General features: G+C 46.4%; 2 protein-coding genes across 5 annotated transcripts; one reads left to right on the top strand and one right to left on the bottom strand.

Annotated features, from left to right (window-relative positions):
- On the bottom strand, positions 1 to 2,474 carry ABHD11 (abhydrolase domain containing 11). 4 transcript variants are annotated; one of them, XM_080681805.1, is made up of 6 exons: positions 2,273 to 2,474; positions 1,972 to 2,110; positions 1,139 to 1,312; positions 799 to 969; positions 515 to 696; positions 1 to 294 (listed from the first exon to the last, which is right to left on the bottom strand). In XM_080681805.1, exons 1-6 carry the CDS (start codon positions 2,389 to 2,391, stop codon positions 162 to 164), a joined length of 918 nt encoding a protein of 305 aa, XP_080537931.1. In that variant the 5' UTR covers positions 2,392 to 2,474; the 3' UTR covers positions 1 to 161. The 4 variants fall into 4 exon arrangements, with proteins under 4 accessions (XP_080537931.1, XP_080537932.1, XP_080537933.1 ...); XM_080681806.1 differs by having other exon boundaries at positions 1,972 to 2,107; positions 2,273 to 2,452; XM_080681807.1 differs by lacking the exon at positions 799 to 969 and having other exon boundaries at positions 2,273 to 2,460.
- A 455-nt stretch (positions 2,475 to 2,929) lies between these two features.
- On the top strand, positions 2,930 to 15,945 carry LOC308255032 (large ribosomal subunit protein uL23-like). The gene is made up of 2 exons (XM_080681825.1): positions 2,930 to 2,966; positions 15,437 to 15,945. The coding sequence occupies exon 2, from the start codon at positions 15,437 to 15,439 to the stop codon at positions 15,905 to 15,907; it is 471 nt and encodes a 156-aa protein (XP_080537951.1). The 5' UTR covers positions 2,930 to 2,966; the 3' UTR covers positions 15,908 to 15,945.
- Positions 15,946 to 22,047: the final 6,102 nt, after the last annotated feature.

Genomic DNA, 22,047 nt, shown 5'->3' with positions numbered 1-22,047 from the left:
CTTGAGAGTAGTATCTTTATTCATTAAAACTTGAGTTCTGACCACCTTTGCACCTTGTGCCCTCTTAGTGCCCACCTGAGTCCTTCTGTGCAGAAACAGGGAACAAGCTGCAGGGCCTTGACACCTCGGGTTTCAAACATGACCGCTCTGGCCAGCAACTCTTAGGCCAGGAAGCCTCGGATGGCAGCCATGAAGTGCTGTGGGCAGTCAGCGTGGATCCAGTGCCCAGCATCAGGCACGGTCTGTATCTGGGCCCCAGGGAAGAGTCTCCTGATCTCAGGATGGTGGCTGGGACTGTCCATCCAAGAGAAGGCCGCCAACCAGGGATGAAAGTGGGGAGATGGGAAGAGAAAGAAAAGTGAAGGTACAGCAGGAAGAGGTGGAGAGCTATATGCCCCGTGGTGTTTCCAAGCTCTCAGGAGCTCACTGCCCACACCCAAGCCCTCCCCAAGGCAGGCTCCCCAGGCTGGGGGCTGGGTAAGCCATGCCCTGTCTACCACTCAGCCTGGCTTACTGCACGAAGTCAGAGTTTCCACCGAGGAGGAAGAGGGTAGGCCCAGGGTAGGATTCTTGTCGTGGTGGGAAGGCCAAGATCTCGTCCACATGCTGGGCCAAGGCATCCAAGTTCACTCTCCACACAAAGCGCCCATCTGCCTCCACCAGGTTGGTGAGCAGGAACTGCCGCACAGCCATGTCCTGTGGGGGGTGCAGTTGGTGGGGGCTCCCTGTGAGACTTGGGCTGCCACTTGTCTCTTGACAGGTCCCAACCCAAACTATCCAGGGCCTTGAGGGTATCACCTGAATAAGAGAGCTGAGCTGTTTATCGGCCAGTTTGCGGGCAAAGGAGCGGGACACCTTATCTGGGATGTCTATGGCTTTCATGGCTGCCATGTAGGCTGGAAAGTCTGAGCTGGATGTAGTGTTCACTGGGCTGATGTCCACGGCAACCAGACGTTCCACCAGCTCTGGCTGTGGGAGAGAACTGGACTGGGAATCCAGCCTTGGGGCATGCACAGTGGGTCGCAGGCATGGTTCCCTGATCCTGAACTTGGCCATCCCAGGCTCCTTTGAGTGGTTGCCTGCTGGGCACTCAGGATCTACACTGGATGGGAGGAAGCCCTGGATAAGGTCAGCTCACCCTCTGTAGTGCCAGCAACATGGCTGTCTTGCCTCCCATGCTGTGGCCAATGAGGACACAGGGCACTAGGCCCAGCTGGGGCAGGAGGTCCTGCAGGTCCTGGCTCATGGCTTCATAGCTCATGTCTGGGCTGTGGGGGCTGTCACCATGGTTCCGAGCATCCACTGTCAGCACCTGGGGAATGGGATGACAGGAGGGCAGCACTAGCATCCACATTGGGGGCATGGACAGCCAAAGGCCTGGAAGACCTTCAGGCCGAGGGGGTGGAGAACCTGGAGAGAGATCCTGAAGCAGAAGGACTCAAATGGTGAGAAGGCCCAGTTCTCAGACCTAGGAAGCCCAGATGAAGAACCTGGGGTCACTGACACAAAAGAGAAGACCCAAGGAGTGTGACCACATCTCTGAAGGTCTGGCCTGGCTGGGTTGCAACTCCAGAGAAAGAAGACGCCAAGAATTTCCAACAGTTGAAGCACAGAAGGATGGACTGCTCTGAGAGGTGATAAGTCCCCTGTCATCTTTGGTGAACAAGCAAGGGGCTGGCCCCCGTAGCGGGGAGGGTGTCTGCATTTAAGCATTGGACAATGGAGCCCAGCTCAGTTTGGAGCATGCAGATGAAGATGGACTGGATGGATGGAGCACAAGGGAATGAATGGGCGTGGGTCTGCCCTGCAGGCTGCATCTTTAGAAGGTCAATCTCTCTTTTCATTTTCGCTCAGAGAGACCTGTCACTGCTCAGCCGGGTCCCAGCGGTGAGGGTAGAGGAGCTGGCCCCGCCTCAGCCTCATCCCCGATCCCCTACCTCCCGCGGGACTCCGCCTCTCCCGGAAACTCACCCTCCGGCCTGTCTGCTGAGCCAGGGCCTTGGCGATAGAGTTGAAGTTGGTTTTGCAGCCGAAGAGCCCATGCAGAAAGACGAGGGCTGGGCGGGCCGCCTCCCCATCCAGAAGCTTGTAGGAAAGCGGCACCGATCTACTGGAAGGGGCAAGGATGGGGGCTGATCTGAGCCGACTGGGGAAGAGGTTTGGGGGAGCGGCCTGGGAGGAGGCGGGCCCAAACGGAGGAGGTGGGGCCTTCGGGTCCGCACCGGAGGAGGAGGGTTAATGGACGGCCTCCCACCGGGTGCCCTTGACTGACCTCGGGTCGGCGCCGCTTCGGCCGCTGCTGCTGGGTGCAACAGGCACCCTGGAGAAGCAGATTCTGGAGAGTTCGAGCCTCCCATATGGGAGCCTCCAGGCCCGGGCCCAGCTGAGCATGCCCAGGAGCCGCTCCCCCGCACGCACTCCGCGAGCACGTTCAGTACCCTAGCCCCGCCTCCCGCCTTTGCTGAGCCCCGCCCAGTTCCCACTGAAGCTCCGCCTTCTCCCCGCCCGCCCTCGCGGGATTCCCCGCCTTCGCTCACATTTCCTGACGTAATCCTAGAGAACTGTCAATTTTCCCCCAGCTCCGCCCCTCAGGCGGGAGCACCGCCCCTGGCCTCACCCTGGGCAGAGCCACAAACGATCTGGCCCCGCTCGCGGAGCTCCGCTCAGCCGGTGCAGAATCCTTTCGGGGAGTCTGGGCCCTGCGTTCTGGGAATCCGGTCCCAGCTGCTCTGGATGTCCTGGGTTTTGATGCGAGCTCTGGGTAGCCGCGGGACAGGCTCTTGGCTAGCCTAGGAGGCCCTGCCTGGACCCGCGCCGGAGCCGCACCTGTCCGCTCTTCTGCCCTCACCCACCGTCTTGGGTGGGTGCCATACTTTATGTGCCGCCCGGGGTGGGGGGGCGCGGGAGAGAGACCTGGGGTGGCTCCCAACGTCAGAGCTACTGCTTGGAGGCACAGTGCTCCATAGGTAGGGAGGAGGGCGCCAGACGGGCTGGAAGGAGTACCTCTTACCCATCCTGAAATTGTGGACTAGAGAAAGAGCTAGGAGGGACTCTAGAGGTTATCTTCAACCATCCCCCACCCCGTTCTTTACAAATGGGGAAACTGAAGCAAACCGGAACCTCTGGTCTGCCATTCATAATGTGAGTCAAAAATGGGCGGCCAGGGTCAAACCCCAGCCAGATGTTAGTACTGGTGGGGGCATCTGAGTTGAAATGACTCAGATCTTCTCCCTACTCCCTCCGCCCCCCTTTACAATCCTTCCACCCCTAGATCTCAGCACGTCTTGCAGAGAAATCGCCTTCCTTTGGAATGCTAACCCGCTGCCATCTTTTCTCCCTAGTCTGGGATAGAGGTGGCGTTGGTGATATTATCTCAGGTCTCAGTTGGCTTCCACTGCAGTGCATCCTTCAGCAGTTGCAAAAATGGCTTACTCTTTCTTTTTAAAAATTTTTATTTATTGACTTTAGAGACAGAGAAGAAACATTGATTTGTTGTTCTACTTGTTTATGCATTCATTGGTTGATTCTTTTTTAAAAAAATATTTTTTTATTGATTTCAGAGAAGAAGAGAGAGGGAGAGATAGAAACATCAATGATGAGAGAGAATCATCTACCAGCCGCCTCCTGCATGCTCCACACTGGGGATCGAGCCCCCAACCCGGGCATGTGCCCTGCCTGGGAATCGAACCGTGAACTCCTGGTTTATAGGTCGACACTCAACCACTGAGCCATTGGTTGATTCTTTTTTTTTTTTTTTTTTTTTTTTTTTTTTTTTTCTTTTCTTTTTTTTTTCAAATTTTTATTAAGGTATTATATGTGTACATATCTTACCATTGCCCCCCACCCCCACCCCACTCCCATACATGCCCTCACCCCCCAATGTTTTGCATCCGTTGGTTACTCTTATATACATGCATATAAGTCCTTCAGTTGATCTCTTATTTCCCCCACCTCTCCCTAACCTTACCACTGTAATTTGACAGTCTGTTTGATGCTTTACTGCCTCTGTAACTATCTTTTTGTTCATCAGTTTATAATGTTTTTCATTATCCCCAAATGAGTGGGATCATGTGGTATTTTTCTTTCATTGACTGGCTTATTTCACTTAGCATAATGTTCTCTAATTCCATCCAAGTGCCTACAAATGGTAGTAATTCCTTCTTTTTTACGGCAGCATAGTATTCCATTGTGTAGATGTACCATAGTTTTCTGATCCAGTCATCTGCTGATGGGCACCTAGGCTGTTTCCAAATCTTAGCTATTGTAAATTGTGCTGCTATGAACATAGGGGTGCATATATCCTTTCTGATTGGTGTTTCTGGTTTCTTAGGATATATTCCTAGGAGTGGGATTACTGGGTCAAATGGGAGTTCCATTTTCAGTTTTTTGAGGAAACTCCATACTGTTCTCCACAGTGGCTGCACCAGTCTGCATTCCCACCAGCAGTGCACGAGGGTTCCTTTTTCTCCGCATCCTCGCCAACACTTGTCGTTTGTTGATTTGTTGATGATAGCCATTCTGACAGGTGTGAGATGGTATCGCATTGTTGTTTTGATTTGCATCTCTCGGATAATTAGTGACTTTGAGCATGTTTTCATGTGTCTCTTGGCCTTCCTTCTGTCTTCTTTCGAAAAGCTTCTATTTAGGTCCGTTGCCCATTTTTTTATTGGATCATTTATCTTCCTTTTATTAAGTTGTATAAGCTGCCTGTAGATGTTGGAAATTAAACCTTTATCAGTGATACCATTTGCAAATATGTTCTCCCATACAGTGGGGTTTCTTGTTGTTTTGTTGATGGTTTCTTTTGCTGTGCAAAAGCTTTTTATTTTGATGTAGTCCCATTTGTTTATTTTCTGTTTGGCTTCCATTGCCCTAGGGGCAGTATCACTGAAAAAGTTCTTTTGGCAAATGTCTGAGATTTTGCTGCCTGTGGATTCCTCTAGTATTTTTATGGTTTCCCGTCTTATATTTAAGTCCTGTACCCATTTTGAGTTTATTTTTGTGTATGGTGTAAGTTGGTGATCTAGTTTCATTTTTTTGCATGTATCTGTCCAATTTTCCCAACACCATTTATTAAAGAGACTGTCTTGACTCCATTGTATGCTCATGCCTCCTTTGTCAAATATTAAGTGCGCATATTGGTTTGGGTCGATATCTGGATTCTCTATTCTGTTCCATTGATCTATATGTCTGTTCTTGTGCCAGTACCAGGCTGTTTTGATGACAGTGGCTTTGTAATACAGCTTGAAATCTGGTATTGAGATCCCTCCTACTTTATTCTTCTTTCTCAGGATTGCTGTGGCTATTCGGGGTCTTTTTTTATTCCAGATGAATTTTTGGAGAGTTCTTTCTAGGTCTGTGAAATACGCCGTTGGTATTTTAATGGGGAGTGCATTGAATCTATAGATTGCTTTGGGTAGTATGGACATTTTAATGATGTTGATTCTACCAATCCATGAACATGGTATGTTCTTCCATCTGTTTACATCTTCCTCTATCTCTTTTTTCAGTGTCCTGTAGTTTTCCGCATATAGGTCTTTTACCTCCTTGGTTAGGTTTATTCCTAAGTATCTTAATTTTTTTGGTGCGATGGAAAATGGGATTGCTTTTTTAGTCTCTCTTTCTGTAAGTTCATTGTTGGTGTATAGAAATGCCATAGATTTCTTGGTGTTAATTTTGTATCCTGCTACATTGCCGAATTCATTTATTAAGTCTGTTAGTTTTTTGATGGAGTCTTTCGGGTTTTTTATGTACAATATCATGTCATCTGCAAATAAGGACAGCTTTACTTCTTCTTTTCCAATTTGGATGCCTTTTATTTCTTCTTCTTGTCTAATTGCAGTGGCTAATACTTCCAGTACTATGTCAAACAGGAGTGGTGAGAGTGGGCATCCCTGTCTTGTTCCTGTTCTTAGGGGAAATGGTTTTAGTTTTTGCCCATTGAGTATGATGTTAGCTGTGGGTTTATCATATATAGCTTTTATTATGTTGAGGTATGATCCTTCTATTCCCACCTTGTTGAGAGTTTTTATCAAGAAAGGGTGTTGGATTTTGTCAAATGCTTTTTCTGCATCAATTGATATGACTATGTGATTTTTATCTCTCAATTTGTTTATGTGATGTATCACATTTATTGATTTGCGGATATTGAACCATCCTTGCATTCCTGGGATAAACCCTACTTGGTCATGGTGTATGATCTTTCTGATGTACTGCTGGATCCTATTTGCTAGAATTTTGTTGAGGATTTTGGCATCTACATTCATGAGGGATATTGGCCTGTAATTCTCTTTCATTGTGTTGTCTTTATCTGGTTTTGGTATTAGGGTGATGCTGGCTTCATAGAAGGAGCTTGGAAGTGTTCCTTCCTCTTGAATTTTTTGGAATAGTCTGAGGAGGATAGGTTTTAGTTCTTCCTTGAATGTTTGGTAGAACTCTCCTGTGAAGCCATCTGGCCCCGGGCTTTTGTTTGCCGGAAGCTCTTTGATGACTGCTTCAATTTCTTCCATAGTTACTGGCATGTTGAGCTGTTTAGATTCTTCCTGATTGAGTTTTGGAAGGTTATATTTTTCTAGGAATATGTCCATTTCCTCCAGGTTGTCCAGTTTGTTGGAATAGAGTTGTTCGTAGTATTTTTTAACAATCCTTTGTATTTCGGCGGGATCTGTTGTTATTTCGCCTCTTTCATTTCTGATCTTGTTTATTTGGGTCCTCTCCCTTTGCTTCTTGGTGAGCCTGGCTAGAGGTTCATCAATCTTGTTTATCCTTTCAAAGAACCAGCTCTTGGTTTTGTTGATCTTTTGTATTGTTTCTTTGGTCTCTATGTCGTTTATCTGTGCTCTGATCTTTATTATTTCCTTCCTTCTGCTTACACTGGGCTTTTCTTGTTGCTCTTTTTCTAACTCTTTGAGTTGTTGGGTTAGGTAATTTATTAGCCCTGTTTCTTGTTTTTTGCAGTAGGCTTGTAGAGCTATGAACTTCCCTCTCAAGACTGCTTTCGCTGTGTCCCATAGATTTTGGATTGTAGTGTTTTCATTGTCATTTGTTGTCATGATGTTTTTTATTTCTTCTTTGATCTCTCTGGTAACCCAGTCATGGTTTAATAGCATGCTGTTTAGTCTCCATGTGTTTGATTTCTTTGGGTTGTTTTTATTGTAGTTGATTTCCAGTTTTATGCCACTGTGGTCTGAGAAGATGCTTGATATGATTTCTATCTTCTTGAATTTGAAGAGACTTTGCCTATGTCCCAACATATGGTCTATCTTTGAAAATGACCCATGTGCGCTTGAGAAGAATGTATATTCTGTGGCTTTGGGGTGAAATGTTCTGAAGATGTCAATTAATTCCATCTGGTCTAGTGAGTCATTTAGGATTGATGTTTCTTTGCTGATGTTTTGTTTAGAGGATTTGTCCAATGGTGATAGTGGGGTATTAAAGTCTCCTACTATGATTGTATTGCTGTCAATGTCTCCCTTGATATCCTCCAGGAGTTTTTTTATGTATTTGGGTGCTCCTGTATTGGGTGCATATATGTTTACCAGAGTTATTTCTTCTTGTTGGATTGCTCCCTTTAGTATTATGAAATGGCCTTCCTTATCTCTTGTTATGTCCTTCAGTTTGAGATCTAATTTGTCAGAAATAAGTATTGCTACCCCAGCTTTTTTTTCAGTTCCATTTGCCTGGAAAACCTTTTTCCATCCCTTCACCCTCAGTCTGTGTGCGTCTTTTTTTCTGAGGTGGGTTTCTTGTAGACAGCAGATATATGGGTCGTGTTTTCTTATCCAATCTGTTACCCTATGTCTTTTGATTGGGGCATTTAATCCATTTACATTTAAAGTTATTATTGATAGGTACTTATTTGTCGCCATTCCTATTCTTTACCCTTGTGTTACTTCTTCGCTTCCTGTTTCTTTCTTTCTTTCTTTCTTTCTTTTTTTTTTTTTTTTTTTTACAGTAGACCCTTTAGCATTTCTTGCATTGCTGGTTTGGTGGTAATAAATTCCCTTAGTCCTTTTTTGTCTGTGAAGCTCCTGATTTCACCTTCAATTTTGATTGACAGCCTTGCTGGGTACAGTATTCTTGGATTCAGCCCCTTCCTTTGCATGACTTTGTATATTTCATTCCATTCCCTTCTGGCCTGATGAGTTTCTGTTGAGAAATCAGTTGCTAGTCTGATGGGGGTTCCTTTGTATGTAACTTTCTGTCTCTCTCTTGCTGCTTTTAAGATTCTTACTTTGTCGTTGGTGTTTGCCAATTTAATTATAATGTGCCTTGGCGTCGGTCTTTTGGGGTTCATTTTGCTTGGGACTCTGTGAGCTTCTTGGATTTGTGTGGGTTTTTTCTTCCCTATATCTGGGAAATTTTCTGTCATTATTTCTTCAAAGAGGTTTTCTATTCCTTGCTCAGCTTCCTTTCCTTCTGGAACCCCTATTATGCGGATGTTGTTTTGTTTCGTGTTGTCCCAAAGTTCCCTTAGACTCTCCTCCTGCCTTTTAATTTTTTTTTCTAGAAGTTGCTTTTCTTGGGTATTTTTTTCCATCTTGTCTTCTAGCTCACTGATGCGGTCCTCTGCTTCTTCTAGTCTACTCTTGATGCTTTCTATTGAGTTCTTTACAGCAGCGATGTCATTTTTCATTTCTTCTTGGTTCTTCTTCATTTCCTCTTGGTTCTTGCTCATATTGTCGAATTTGTCTTCCATTCTTTTCAGCCACCTTATGACCATTTCTCTGAATTCTTTCTCTGACAGGTTGCTTGCCTCCATTTCGTTTACTTCCTTTTCTGGTGATGCCTGCTTTTCTTTCATATGCGGGCTGCTTCTTTGTCTCCCCATGGTCTCTCTTCTCTGGGTGTCTGGTTATGTAGTTCTCTCTCTCCTGGGTTGATTTAAAGGCACAAAATACAGCACTACCAGGTACAACTCACAAAGCACTGAACAGGAATGTATTCACGATATTAATAACCTCCAATAAAGGTGACCACCAGAGAAAGGCAAATTAGGGGATAGGAGAGAAAGAAGAAGAGGAAAAAAGAAAGAAAGAAAGAAAAAAAGAAAAAAGGAGTGTGAAAATGAAATTGGGAAAAGGGAAAGTAAAGAGAAAAAAAAAAGTAAGAGACAAGAAATTGACTAAGAGAGAAAGGGGAACAGACTATATATATATTGGGGATAAAACTCCAATAGAACAATCACTAATCCCAGCAAATGCCAGCAACAAGTGCCTGGGGATTAGTACAAACTACAACACCAACTAATATGGAGTGAGGCAAGGTTAAGCTGAAGCACAAAACAAACAAAAGAATAAACAAAAGAAGAATAAGCAAAACAATCTCACAAAAAAAGCATAAAAATTGGATATATTCTACATTCAAGCAAACAACAACAAAAGGACAGAGATAAGGACAAGTTTATGGATAACTCAGACAGCGAAGGGAGAGGTGTATGTGGACTTGGAGCAGGGGATTGGAGATTAGATATGTAAGTAGGGTGAAATTTTAACAAGGGGTAAACAGAAAGAATAGGGAAAATCTAAAGCAGTAAAAGGGTAAGACAAACAGGACACTGAAAAGGGGGAGGTTAGGAAGAGAGTGATGGCCTAAAGGTAGAGTTGAGATAGAGTAAAACGATGCTAAAGGAAAGGTAAAAAATAGAATGTAGAACCCTAATCCCAAAATAAAATGAAGAGAAAATAAAATGACACTTTAAAAAAAAAAAAAAAAAGATAAAATAGCAGTAGTAATAATACGGATTGAAAATAAAAATGTAATCATTAAAAAGGCAAAATCAAGTGATGAAAAAAGAAAAAAAAAGTTTCTTGATTAAAAGATGCAAAAAATGAAAATTAAAAAAAAATAAAAAAATAAAAAAAATAAAAGGTAAAAATAAAATGTGGAGTAGTGAAGGTCATTCACTTCCTCTGTTTTTCTGTTTGGCACGCCTCTTTCTCAGTCCAGACAGTATTGCAGTTCCCTGCGATCCACTGCTCTTCGGTGTTGTAAGCCAGTCCTGATTTTAAGCAGGCGGTGTGTCTTAATTTCTCGTATTCCTTTATTTTTGATTACACAAGAGTCAATTTGTGATTCAGCCCCTGGGTGGCAGTGTTTCTGGATTGACTTCCGGGTCTATCTATGGCCTCTCTAGGGAGTGTTAGAGCCTTCTTTCCCTGTGGCACTCGGGCCTGTGGGAGTGGTCTGCCTCAGAGCTGACTCTCTGATGGTCACTCCCCGCTCCGATCCCCAGGTTCCAGAAAAACAACCTTCCCCTGCAGTCTCCCAGGGTGTCCCCAACTGGGTGATCCTATGTATTGGGCTTAGTAATCAGAAGCAAGGATTTGAAGAGGAAAAAGCCCAAGTGTGCGAACTCCGGGACTGCGAGTGAGCCCAGGCACCCAGGGAGCGCACGGGCTGCGCGTAAGTCTGGACTGCCTGAAATTCTTAGGGTGTCCCTGCACTTCAGATCAAAATGGGTTGCTTTTTAGAGTGCCCTTCTCTTAGCAGCTCTGAGGACCCCTTTCCACAGTCACAGATCACGCCAGCCCCTACAGCCACGGATTTTTCTAGGCACAGACTTCCCTGGTCCTCCAGCTCCCGCAAAACGCGCGTTCCTCTCTCCCGCCGGGACCAGAGACCTCACCTTATCCCAGGCGAAATCTGACCTTTCCGTGGTGGAGTGTAGAGCTTCTCTGAACCCGTGTGCTTGCGCCAGTTGGGGAGCGTTGTTCTGGGGCTCGCAGCTGTTCCTGGGGTGCCGCAGTTGTGGATTCTCAGGCTTCAGATAAGCTCCACTTTCCGGATCAAGATGGCGCAGACTCCGCGTCCAAGCCCGCAGCTCCGGGAGGGGACCCAGCCGCAGTTCGTGCTGCCAGGTCAGGGGAACCCCGTTCAGCAGTCCCCCACCTCCTTCTGGAATTCAGCTGTCTCCCAACCAGCCAACAAACACTCCTTGCGCGACCCTCAGCTGTTCTTTCTTTCTGCTCCGGGACAAGGCTCGGAACACGTCTGTCTATTCCGCCGCCATTATTCTCCCCATTGGTTGATTCTTGTATACACCCTGACTAGGGATAGAACCTGAAACCTTGGTGTATCAGGACTGTGCTCCAACCAACTGAGCTACCTCACCAGGGGGAGTGGCTGCTCTTTCTATAGCATCCTTTTGCTCAGAAACCTTCAGGGACTCCCCATAGTTGAAAGTTGAAACTTCATCACCACATCCCAAGCTTTCCCCAGTATGATTACATTTCCACCCATGCTCCCCCTTCTCTTACTCCCCCTGAGAACTACACTGCACACCTCCCTTTAGATCTTTACCACAATTACCCACTCCCCCTGCTGGGATGCTGTGCCTGCCTTCCAGATAGCCAGGTGCCAGATTCCAGGATAACTGCCACCTCCTCCTCAAGCCTTCCCAGATTTCCCTGGTTGAAACTAATTTCTTCCACCTCATGTTCTAAAGCATTTGCCAGAGTCTACTCTATAGTATTATAGAACAGCCCTTCTCTGTGTCCACCATAGGCTGGGGGCTCCCAGAGGCCCAGAGCCATGTTTTGTTCATCTGGTGCTAAGTGCAATAGTAATTTTACTGAATGATCTTGGGGAGATTCAGGGCAGTAGCTGAGGCTTAGGTGAAGGTTCAGCTGGTGGCTGGATCTGTGCCCCTTCCAGGAGATGACACCTGGGCTTGCAAGGATTACATGGGCCTTTCTCCCCCTTTAGGGTATGCTGGATGGAATCGGGACCAGCAGGAGGCGTTCTAACTACTCTATGGGACTCAAAGCGGGAGTCAGCCTGAGGACTGGCAGGTGTTTTGTTCTAATCTGAGGAGGGCTTTGAAGTCACTGGTGACTCTACACACACCAGGTGGTGTAATCATTTGTTATCAGCATAATCATTAGGGGAGTGATGAGGACAGCTGAGCCCTGGACGGGGACTGGTCCAAGGTCTGGGAGGGGTCCTCAGAGAGTGGATCAAGCAGTGTTTTTCTAGAGTTGGTGGAAGAAGGGTAAGGGAGTTGGCATAATGTTGGTGATTCAGAAAGGTAGTATTTCGAACTGACCTCCACCCTCACGCCAACCTGTCTAGCCTGGTAAACTGAGCCTGGCCCAGGACCCTGACATCAGCCCCCAGCCAGAGCTCTGGGTCTAAGGGCAGAAACATCCTTGAGGCATCCCCACCCCCTCCCCCGCCAGCCCTGTCATTTGGCTGGTTAGGGTGAGATCAGCAAGCAGAAAAACCAGTTGGCTTGAAGTTTTCTCTTGTTGCTACCTGGGAAGAACTCTGGCGATAGTGTGTTGGGGGAGAAGGGTCCACCTGGGGCTGCCCACCCCACCCCAGCTTGTTAGGAACAGGCTGGTGGACTCACAGTTGGTGAGAGCCTCCCTGGGGGGACAGGAGGGTTCAGTTGTTGGAGGGGAGGCCTCTGAGCCCTGATATGCTGAGGTGATGGGGGGAGAACCGGGTTGCAGAATAACTCACTACCTCTGAGGAGGTCTAGTCTACCCTTCTGCGGCCCTGTTCCCAGTAGTTCCAACCTTCCCTGTAAAGTGAAAATGGGGAGGCGGAGGTGAAGTAACCCAGCTCCAATCGCTCAGCCCAGCCCTAATTCCTCCCCAGGCTGAGTGACGGGAGCCTAAGGGGTGTGGCCTGCGGAGGCTGGGACTCTGCACCCTGGAGGTGGCGGCGTCGAATGGGTTAAAGCGAGGAGGTGGCGGGTGTCCTATAACCGCACCTGGACCAGTATCGGTCACGTGGCCAGGGTTTCACCTGCCCCGCTGAGCAGGGACAATCAGGCCGCTTGTTCCGGGGTTGGTCGCCATGGTGACAGGAGTGCGCCTGGGAAGGTCACCAGGGCAAATTCCTGCGGGCCCGCAGGGTGGGGCAGCGCTGTCAGTCTTGCAGGGGCGCGTTGGGGCTCCCAAGGACCCCTGGAGGTTTCCTGTTGAGCTGTCCCCAGGGGCCCCTATGTGACTGCCACCCAGCCTCCTCCCATCTCATCCCTTCCCGCACCATCCCAGTTCAGCTTCTGTTCCCAGATTTTGAACCTGAGTTTATTAAACTGCCAGGACTTTCATATACATTACCTCATTTAATCTGCCTTTCCCACGTGGGAGTGGTAATCCCCTGTGTCTCCCCCAGATTCCCTGAGTACTTTGAGAACATTCGCTGCTTCTTTTCTTCTTTCAACAATCAATCCACACTTTTGGAACCTCTTTACTACGTGCCTTTGTACACAGAGGCACCTTTCTAGACACAACCGTGCAACAAACAACAAACGCATGAACCACACAACAGTGGATTCTGCAGAGTGTTTATTTCTTCAGAGCAGGTTGGAGAAGCCCCTGAGGACCATTGTTTGAAGGCAGGGACTGCACAGGGACATCCCATATCTCTGGTGTCAAGAACATCTCTGGGGGCCTCTCTGCCACCTCCAGACCCTACTCATACCTCCTCCCTTCCAAGCTTCCCCCAGGCCCAGAGATCCTCAGTCTCTTACTTTCATCCACTCACTTTTTTTTGCTCCAGAACCCTACTAACAGCAACTGTTTGTCAACTTCTTTTCTACCAGAGTCTCAAGTGGCATAGTCACTGTCTCCCCAGTAACAGTCTCATCACACCCATAAATTCTTAAAGTGGGTGGGGTGAGGACACCTACCCTTTGGAGTGGAGGTGGTAGAGGGAATCCTTGTTGTGTTTTTTCTCAAACCCCACCCCCAGAGCTGTCTGCCTGCTCCCTGAGTCTGTCTCTATTTTGCTTGGTAGTTCAGTTTGTTCATTAAATTCCACATGAGTGAAATCATATGGTACTTGTCTTCCTTTGACTGGCTTGTTTGATTTAGAGTAATGTTCTCCAGGTCTATCCATGCTGTTGCAAAGGGTAAAATTTTCTTCCTTCTTACAGCAAAGTGGTATCCCATTGGTAAATGTAACACAGTTCCCCCCACCACCCCCTTCCATCTACTGATGGACACTTGAGCTGTTTCTAGATCTTGGCTGTTGTAAATAACACTGCAGTGAACATAGAGGTACATATATTCTTTCGATTTAGTGTTTCCGGTTTCTTTGGATAAATTCCCAGGAGAGGAATCACTGAGTCATAGACAGTTCCATTTTAAATTTAAAAAATATATTTTTTTATTGATTTCAGAGAGAAAAGGAGAGGGAGAGAGAGATAGAAACAACAATGATGAGAGAGAATCATCTATCGGCTGCCTCTGCACACCCCACATTGGGGATCAAGCCTGCAACCCCGGCATGTGCCCTGACCCAGAATCAAACCATGCCCTCCTGGTGCATGGGTTGACATTCAACCACTGAGCCACACCGGCTTGGTGAAGGCTCCCTTTTCTCCACATCTTCTTTGTGTGTTGGGAGTCCCTGTATTTTGAAACTCAGCAACCTTCTCTCCCCATTGAGAAACACCAGCCTGCAAGCTATATTCCAGCCTCCTCTGCCTTCATTTTTGACCCTTCAGTTATTGAAACCTACTGTGTGCTAGGCACTGGGGATGCAAGGGTGAGCCCAGGAGATCAACTCACAGACCTGGCAGTCTGGTGGAGACTACACTCATGGAAGCACAATCACACACTGAGTAAATACACAAAGGAAAGTGAGAGTGTAAGACAGGAATCCGACAGGCCCTGGGGTCAGGTAAGGTGGCTAGCTCTGACTAAGTGATGCTTGAATGGAGAGCTGAAGGATGAGTAGGAGTCAGCCAGGTGAAGGGGTTACATTGGAGTCAAGTGTTCCCAAAGTGGGAACACCTTGTGCCATGGCAAAGCCATCCCATCTCCCAATGTAGAATCTTAGGAGTCATCCTTGACGCCTCCTTCCTTACCTCCCCCACCCTATCCCTCACATAGTTTTTATCTCCCAGATAGTTCTGATATCCATCCACTTCTCTCCATCTCCATGGCCCCATCTCTCCCCTGCATTGCAGCTTCCTCCATTTTGGCCCCTCCAGTCCCTAAATGGTAACCAGCATGATCTTTTCCAAACACACAATGTATTACTATGTAAATCTATTTTCTTCCTATTTATGTTTTCCCGTTTTTCTGTGCTCTGGGTTTTTTTTTTTGTTTTTTTTTCACTTTAATGGCCATTTTATTCACATCAAAACTACCATTAAGTGTAAGATTTCCTTTACCATAATAATGTTTTCCATGGAAGATCGGAATCTATTAAAAATAAAATTTTGCGCCCTAACCGGTTTGGCTCAGTGGATAGAGCGTCAGCCTGAGGACTGAAGGGTCCCAGGTTTGATTCCGGTCAAGGGCATGTACCTTGGTTGCAGGCACATCCCCAGTAGGGAGTGTGCAGGAGGCAGCTGATCGATGTTTCTCTCTCATCGATGTTTCTAACTCTCTATCCCTCTCCCTTCCTCTCTGTGAAAAATCAATAAAATATATTTTAAAAAATAAATAAATAAAATTTTGCGCTTTTTACGAAGATGGCGCCGAAAGCTAAGAAGGAAGCCCCTGCCCCTCCCAAAGCCGAAGCCAAAGCAAAGGCTTTGAAGGCAAAGAAAGCAGTGTTGAAAGGCGTCCACAGCCACACAAAAAAGAAGATCCGCACGTCACCCACCTTCCGACGGCCAAAGACACTAAGGCTCCGGAGGCAGCCTAAATACCCTCGAAAGAGCGCACCCAGGAGAAACAAGCTTGACCACTATGCCATCATCAAGTTCCCCCTGACTACCGAGTCAGCCATGAAGAAGATAGAAGACAATAATACACTTGTGTTCATTGTGGATGTCAAGGCCAACAAGCACCAGATCAAACAGGCTGTGAAGAAGCTCTATGACATTGATGTGGCCAAGGTCAACACCCTGATCAGGCCTGATGGTGAGAAGAAGGCATATGTTCGACTGGCTCCTGACTATGATGCTTTGGATGTTGCCAACAAAATTGGAATCATCTAAACTGAGTCCAGCTGCCTAATTCTAAATATAAAAATTTTACACTGTAAAAAAATAAAATAAAATAAAATAAAATAAAATAAAAATTTGCAATTTATTATACATAAGTGTATACTATCTTTTTTTTCCTTTGTAGTAAATTACTTTTTATTTATTTATTTTTTATTTATTGTCTAAAGTTTTACATATGTCTCCTTCCTCCCCCTCCCCTTGATCTCTCCCTCCCCCAGCCATTCCCACCCTGGAGTGTGCCCTGGGTTTTGTGCTCATTGTCCCTGGGGATGCACATATGTAGCAGACCTGAAAGTAGAAAAGCTGGTTTATGTGTTTCAAAGCCGAAGCCCTGAGGGGAAAGGAATGCCTCAGCAGAGACAAGTGTCTTGGCCAAGAATAGGAGCGGGGAGGGTTCTGCCACCTGCTTCTTGGCAGGGTCCCCAGAGAGGAATAGCTCCTGGGTTTACTAGGCAGGCAGTACCATAGACTGCTTACAAAATATTCCCATGTCCCAAACCCAGACACAGTGTGAACCACAGACTGAAGGGGCCCATGAGACAGGGTGGTGATGTTTAAGCAGTGATCACTATTGCCTGAGGGCTGGATGCTGTCCAACCGCCACCTCCCCACCCCCAGCCTTCTTCTTGACCCCTCTCCCCTTCCCCAGCAAATTTGGTCCTGCTGAATATCATAGAACTGTTTCTGACCTCAGGAGGATTAAAGTTCAACTTGTTTCCAACTGCCTGGGCAGAATGGAGTATCCAGGAAATAATGTCATTGCACATCTGAGTTTGTGGACTTTCATTATTGCTACAATGCCATTCACTTTTGTCAACTGACTTCAAAAAATTGTTCATTGATTTTAGAGAGAGAGAGGAAAGAAGAGAGAAACATCACTTTGTTGTTCCAATTATTTATGCATTCATTGGTTGTTTCTTGGATGTGCCCTGACAGGAGATTGAACCCTCAACCTTGGCATATTGGGGATGACGCTCTAACCAACTGAGCTTACTGGCCAGGGCCGAACTGACTTTCTTTTTAAATTCAGTTTAATTCATCCAATACATATTTACTGAGCCCCTGCTAATACCAAGCATGAATTGTAGAGCTAGGAATATGGCAATTACATGGACCTATTGCTCAGGGAATACAAAAACACCCCCCCCCCCCCCCCGCCAGCTTTTCTACTCTCTGGTGGGGAAGACAGGCCATAAACAAAGAAATAAATATGTAAGTACAAATTGTGATAAATTCAGGGAGCTGAGTGCTGTGTTCAATAATAATTGGGGTGGGAGCGAATATGTATGGTGATAGGAAAGACCTCAGGTAAGGTGAAATCTAAAGGATAAGAAGTAGGCAATCATATCATATAACAGCGGGGGCGGGAGATTGTTCTAGGCAGAAGGAACAGCAAGTGCAAAGGCCCTGAGGTGCACAAGATCTTCCCTTGTTAGAGGAAGTTGGAGCAGAGAAAGCAAGGAAAGAAAGTTGTATATGAGGTGGGCTTGGGTTGGTCCAAGCAGGGAACTGGTAGGAGATGTGGTTGTTAGTCTAAGAGAAATGAGAGCCAATAAAGGTTTTAAGCAGGAAGAGACATGATTTACATTTTTATAAGACTGTTTGGCTTCGTGGCAGATGGCGGGGGACAGAATAAAAGCGAAACGGAGGAGGGGAAGAAAAGTCAGCTAGGGGGCAGTTAGTTGTCCAGTTAGGACATGATGGTAACTTTTGACTGGGAGATGGCTGTGGAGACATGAAGAGGCAGATTTGAGATATATTTTGACTTAGAATCAATAGGATTTGATTAAGAATTGGGTGGGTAGAGAGGAAGATGGTGGTGAGGAAAGGGAAGGAATCAAGGACAAACCCCATGTTTCTGGACTGAACACATTGGTGGGTAGTTCTGCTGAGGTGGGGAATTCTAGAGAGGAACATTTATTTTATTTTTTTTTCTCTACAGGGTACCAGTGGTAGGAAGAATCAGGAGTTCCACGTGAGGCCTGTTAAGTTTGAGATGCCAATGAGATATCATAATATAGTAGGCCCTCTGTATCTATGGGTCTCACATCCACAGATTCAGCCGACGGTGCATCAAAAATATTCAGAAAAAGCCCTGGCTGTGTGTTCAGTGGTTAGAGTGTTGGCCCATGCACTGAAGGGACTTGGGTTTGATTTCTGGTCAAGGGTGTGTACCTGGGTTGCAGGCTTGATCCCTGCCCCTGTTGGGGTGGATGGGGAGGCAGCCAATTGATGTGTCTCTCTCACATCAATATTTCTCTCTCTCTCTCTCTTCTCCCTCCTCCCCCCTCCCTCCCTTCTACTCTCTCTGAAAATCAATGGAAAAAATATCCTCGGGTCAGGATTAACAATATATATTTGGAAAAATAATCCCATAAAGTTCCAAAAACAAAACTTGAATTTGCTGCACACTGAGCACTATGCTGAATCCACATGAATGAAGTGAAATGCAGGCATACTCTGCTGTAGCCTCTATGCAAATACAACACCATTTTACATAAGGAACTTGTGCATCCTTGAATTTTGGTATCTGTGGGGGTCCTAGAACCAATCCCATGGGGGATGGGGGATATTGAGGGACGACTATAGTTAACATTTGAGTGCTTCAGATGTACCAAACACTGTTCTAAGTGCTTTATATCCATTACCTCATTTAATCCTCATAATGACTGTGAGAAGGTATATATATATTATTTATGGTCCCTCCTTTATAGCTGAGAGAATTGAGCCACAGAGAGGTTAATTGCTCAGAATCACACAGCTTGGAAGCTGCAGGCCAGGATTCAATCCCAAGTGGTCGAGCTCTAGACGCCATGCTGTTAACTGCTGCCCTCCACTACCTCCAAGGTATCTACGGAGGCAACTGGATGCCTGAATGGGGAGCTTGAAGCAAAGGGCCAAAAACCAGAGGCTGTTAAAGCCATGGGAAAGGGTGAGACAATCAAAGGGTATTGCCCTTTGCACATTAGAGGAAGAGGAGAGGGACCAGGACAGAGGACCCTTGGAGTTAAGTAGAGGAAGACCAGGGAAGGGAGATGGAGGAGTGGACATAGAGTGGGGAGGAAGGCCAGGTGGGGTGCTGTCACAAAGAGTAGCCATAGTCCTGAAGGGAAAGGAGCAGTCAACTATGTCCAAAATTGCTGAGAATGTCGAGTAAGCTCCAGATTGAAAAGTGACTGTTGGCCATGGCAACCTGGATGCCTTGCCTCTGGCGATCTTGCCAGGAGCAGCTTGAAGTTATGAAAGAGTGGGGGCAGGAGCAGACCAGAGTGGCTGATTGGCATTTGGGAGGGGAGGAAATGAAATTGGGTGGTCAGATAACTCTTGATAAGGTGAGCAGAGAAATGGGGTGGTATCTGTTTGGACATGTGAAGTCAAGGAAACTTCTTTCTTTTTAAAGAACAGAAATACCGCCCTGCCCAGTGGGGCTTGGTTAGTTGGGCGTTTTCTCAACACCATTTATCAAAGAGTCTTTCCTTTCTCCATTGTATGTTTTTGCTCCTTTGTGGAAAATTAATTGCCCATATATGTGTGGGTTTATTTCTGAGCTCTCAATTCTGTTCCATTGGTCTGTGTGTCTGTTTTTCTGCCAATATCATGCTTTTAAAGTAATTGCAGCTTTGTAGTATAATTTGAAGTCAGTGAGTATGATACCTCTGGCTTTGTTCTTTTTCCTCAAGATTGCTTTGGCTATTCAGGGTCTTTTTGTGATTCCATACAAATTTGATGATTATTTGCTCCATTTCTTTGAAAAATGTCATTGGGATTTTGATGGGGATTGCATTAAATCTATATATTGCTTTAGGTAATATCGCCATTTTAACTATGTTGATTCTTCCAACCTAAGAGGATGGAATATCTTTTTCTTCCTTTGTGTCTTCTTCAATTCCTTTCAACAATGTCTTATAGTTTTCAGTATACTGTATAGGTCCTTTACTCCCTTGTTAAGTTTATTCCTAGCTATTTTATCTTTTTTTGTTGCAATTGTAAATAGAATTGTTTTCTTCATTTCTTTTTCTGATATTTCATTATTAATATACTAGAGGCCTGGTGCACAAAATTTGTGTCCCTCAGCCTGGACTGCGCCCCCTCACAGTCCGGGAGCCCTTGGGGAGATGTCCACCTGACAGCTTAAGCTGGCAGGTGGACATCCTTAGAGCGAAAGAGGCTCCTGCCACCACTGCTGTGCTCGCCAGCCATGAGCCGGGCTTCTGGATGAGTGGTGCTCCCCCTGTGGGAGCGCACTGACCACCAGGGGGCAGCTCCTGCATTGAGCGTTTGCCCCCTGGTGGTCAGTGAGCATCATAGTGACCCGTTGTTCTGCCCTTTGGTCGATTTGCATATTAGCCTTTTATTATATAGGATAGATTTTTGTACATTCATTTTTATACCCTGCATCTATACTGAATTTGTTTATTGTTTATAATCCTAACTAATAAAAGAGTAATATGCAAATTGGCATCACTCCAACACACAAGATGGCCGCCCCCATGTGGTCAAATATGGCTGCCCCCATGTGGACACAAGATGGCCGCCACAAGATGGCCTGCAGGGAAGGGCAGTTAGGGGTGACCGGGCCGGCAAAGGAGGGCAGTTGGGAGGGACCAGGCTGGCAGAGGAGGGCAGTTGGGGGCGATCAGGCCAGCAGGGGAGGGCAGTTAGGGGTGACCGAGCTGGCAGAGGAGGGCAGTTGGGGGAGACCAGGACAGCAGGGGAGGGCACTTGGGGGGGGGCAGGCCTGCAGGGGAGGGAAGTTGGGGAGGACCAGGCCTGCAGGGGAGGGCAGCTGGGGGGGACTAGCCTGCAGGGGAGGATGGTTGGGGGGGACCCAGGCCTGCAGGGGAGGGCAGTTGGGGGGGCCCAGGCCTGCAGGGGAGGGCAGTTAGGGGCAACCAGGCTGGCAGGGGAGGGCATTTAGGAATGACCAGGCCGGCAGGGGAGGGCAGTTAGGGGCAATCTGGCCGGTGGGGGCAGTTAGGCATCGATCAGTCTGGCAGGAGAGTGGTTAGGGGGATGATCAGGCTGGCAGGCGAAGCAGTTAGGGGCAATCAGGCAGGCAGGCAGGCAGGTGAGTGGTTGGGAGTCAGCAGTCCTGCATTGTGAGAGGGATGTCCAACTGCCCATTTAGGCCTGATCCCGGTGGGCAGTCTGACATACCTGAAGGGGTCCCATATTGGAGAGAGTTCAGGCTGGGCTGAATGACACACACAACCCCCGCTGTGCACCGAGCCTCTAGTAGATTTTTAAAAAAAAGAAACAATAGGGTTTTCCATACATAGGATCATGTCATCTGCAAAAAGTGACAGTTTTGCTTCCTCATTCCCAATTTAGATTCCTTTTATTTCTTTCTCTTGCCTAATTGCTCTGGCTCAGACTTCCAGCACTATGTTGAACAGTGGTGAGAGTGGGCATCCTTGTATTGCCCTGATCTTAGAGGAAAGCTTTCAGGTTTTCACCACTAAATATCATATTAGCTGAGAGTTTATCATATATGGCCTTTATTATGTTAGGTACTTTCCTTCCATGCACATTTTATTATAAATGGATGTTGTATCTTATCAAATGCTTTTTCTGCATCCATTCATATGATCATATAATTTTTTTAAAGAGTCATCTTTTTTAAAAAAAATATGTTTTTTATTGATTTCAGAGAGGAAGGGAGAGGATGAGAGAGATAGAAACATCAATGATGAGAGAATCATTGATCAGCTGCCTCCTGCATGCCCCCAACTGGGGATCCAGTGCACGACCCTGGCATGTGCCCTTGACTGGAATCAAACCCAGGACCCTTCAGTCTGCAGGCCGACGCTCTACCCACTGAGCAAAACCAGCTAAGGCTGATCATGTAATTTTTATCTTTTATTTTGTTAATGTGGTATATTGCATTGATTGATTTATGTATGTTAAACTATTCTTATGTCTCTGGAATGAATTCCATTTTATTGTGTTGTTTTATCTTTTTAATGTATTGTTGTACTCAATTTAATGTATTGTTTAGAATTTTTGCATCTATATTCATCAGAGATATTGGCCTGTAATTTTCTTTTTTGTGTGTTGTTCTTGCCTGGTTTTAGTATCAGGGTAATGTTGGCCTCATAAAATGAGTTAGGAAATATTGCCTCTTCTTCAGT

This window comes from Plecotus auritus, assembly GCF_963455305.1.
Source record: "Plecotus auritus genome assembly, chromosome: 7".
Lineage (NCBI taxonomy): Eukaryota > Metazoa > Chordata > Mammalia > Chiroptera > Vespertilionidae > Plecotus > Plecotus auritus.
This window is presented reverse-complemented; position numbering and strand designations above follow the sequence as displayed.

Coding starts and splice junctions, on each gene's coding strand:
- LOC308255032 (XM_080681825.1), top strand. CDS start 15,437: ATGGCGCCGAAAGCTAAGAAGGAAGCCCCTGCCCCTCCCAAAGCCGAA.
- ABHD11 (XM_080681805.1), bottom strand. CDS start 2,391: ATGCTCAGCTGGGCCCGGGCCTGGAGGCTCCCATATGGGAGGCTCGAA. Junction 970..1,138: donor TGTTGCTGGCACTACAGAGG/GTGAGCTGACCT, acceptor TCTCTCCCACAG/CCAGAGCTGGTGGAACGTCT. Junction 697..798: donor AGCTCAGCTCTCTTATTCAG/GTGATACCCTCA, acceptor CACCCCCCACAG/GACATGGCTGTGCGGCAGTT.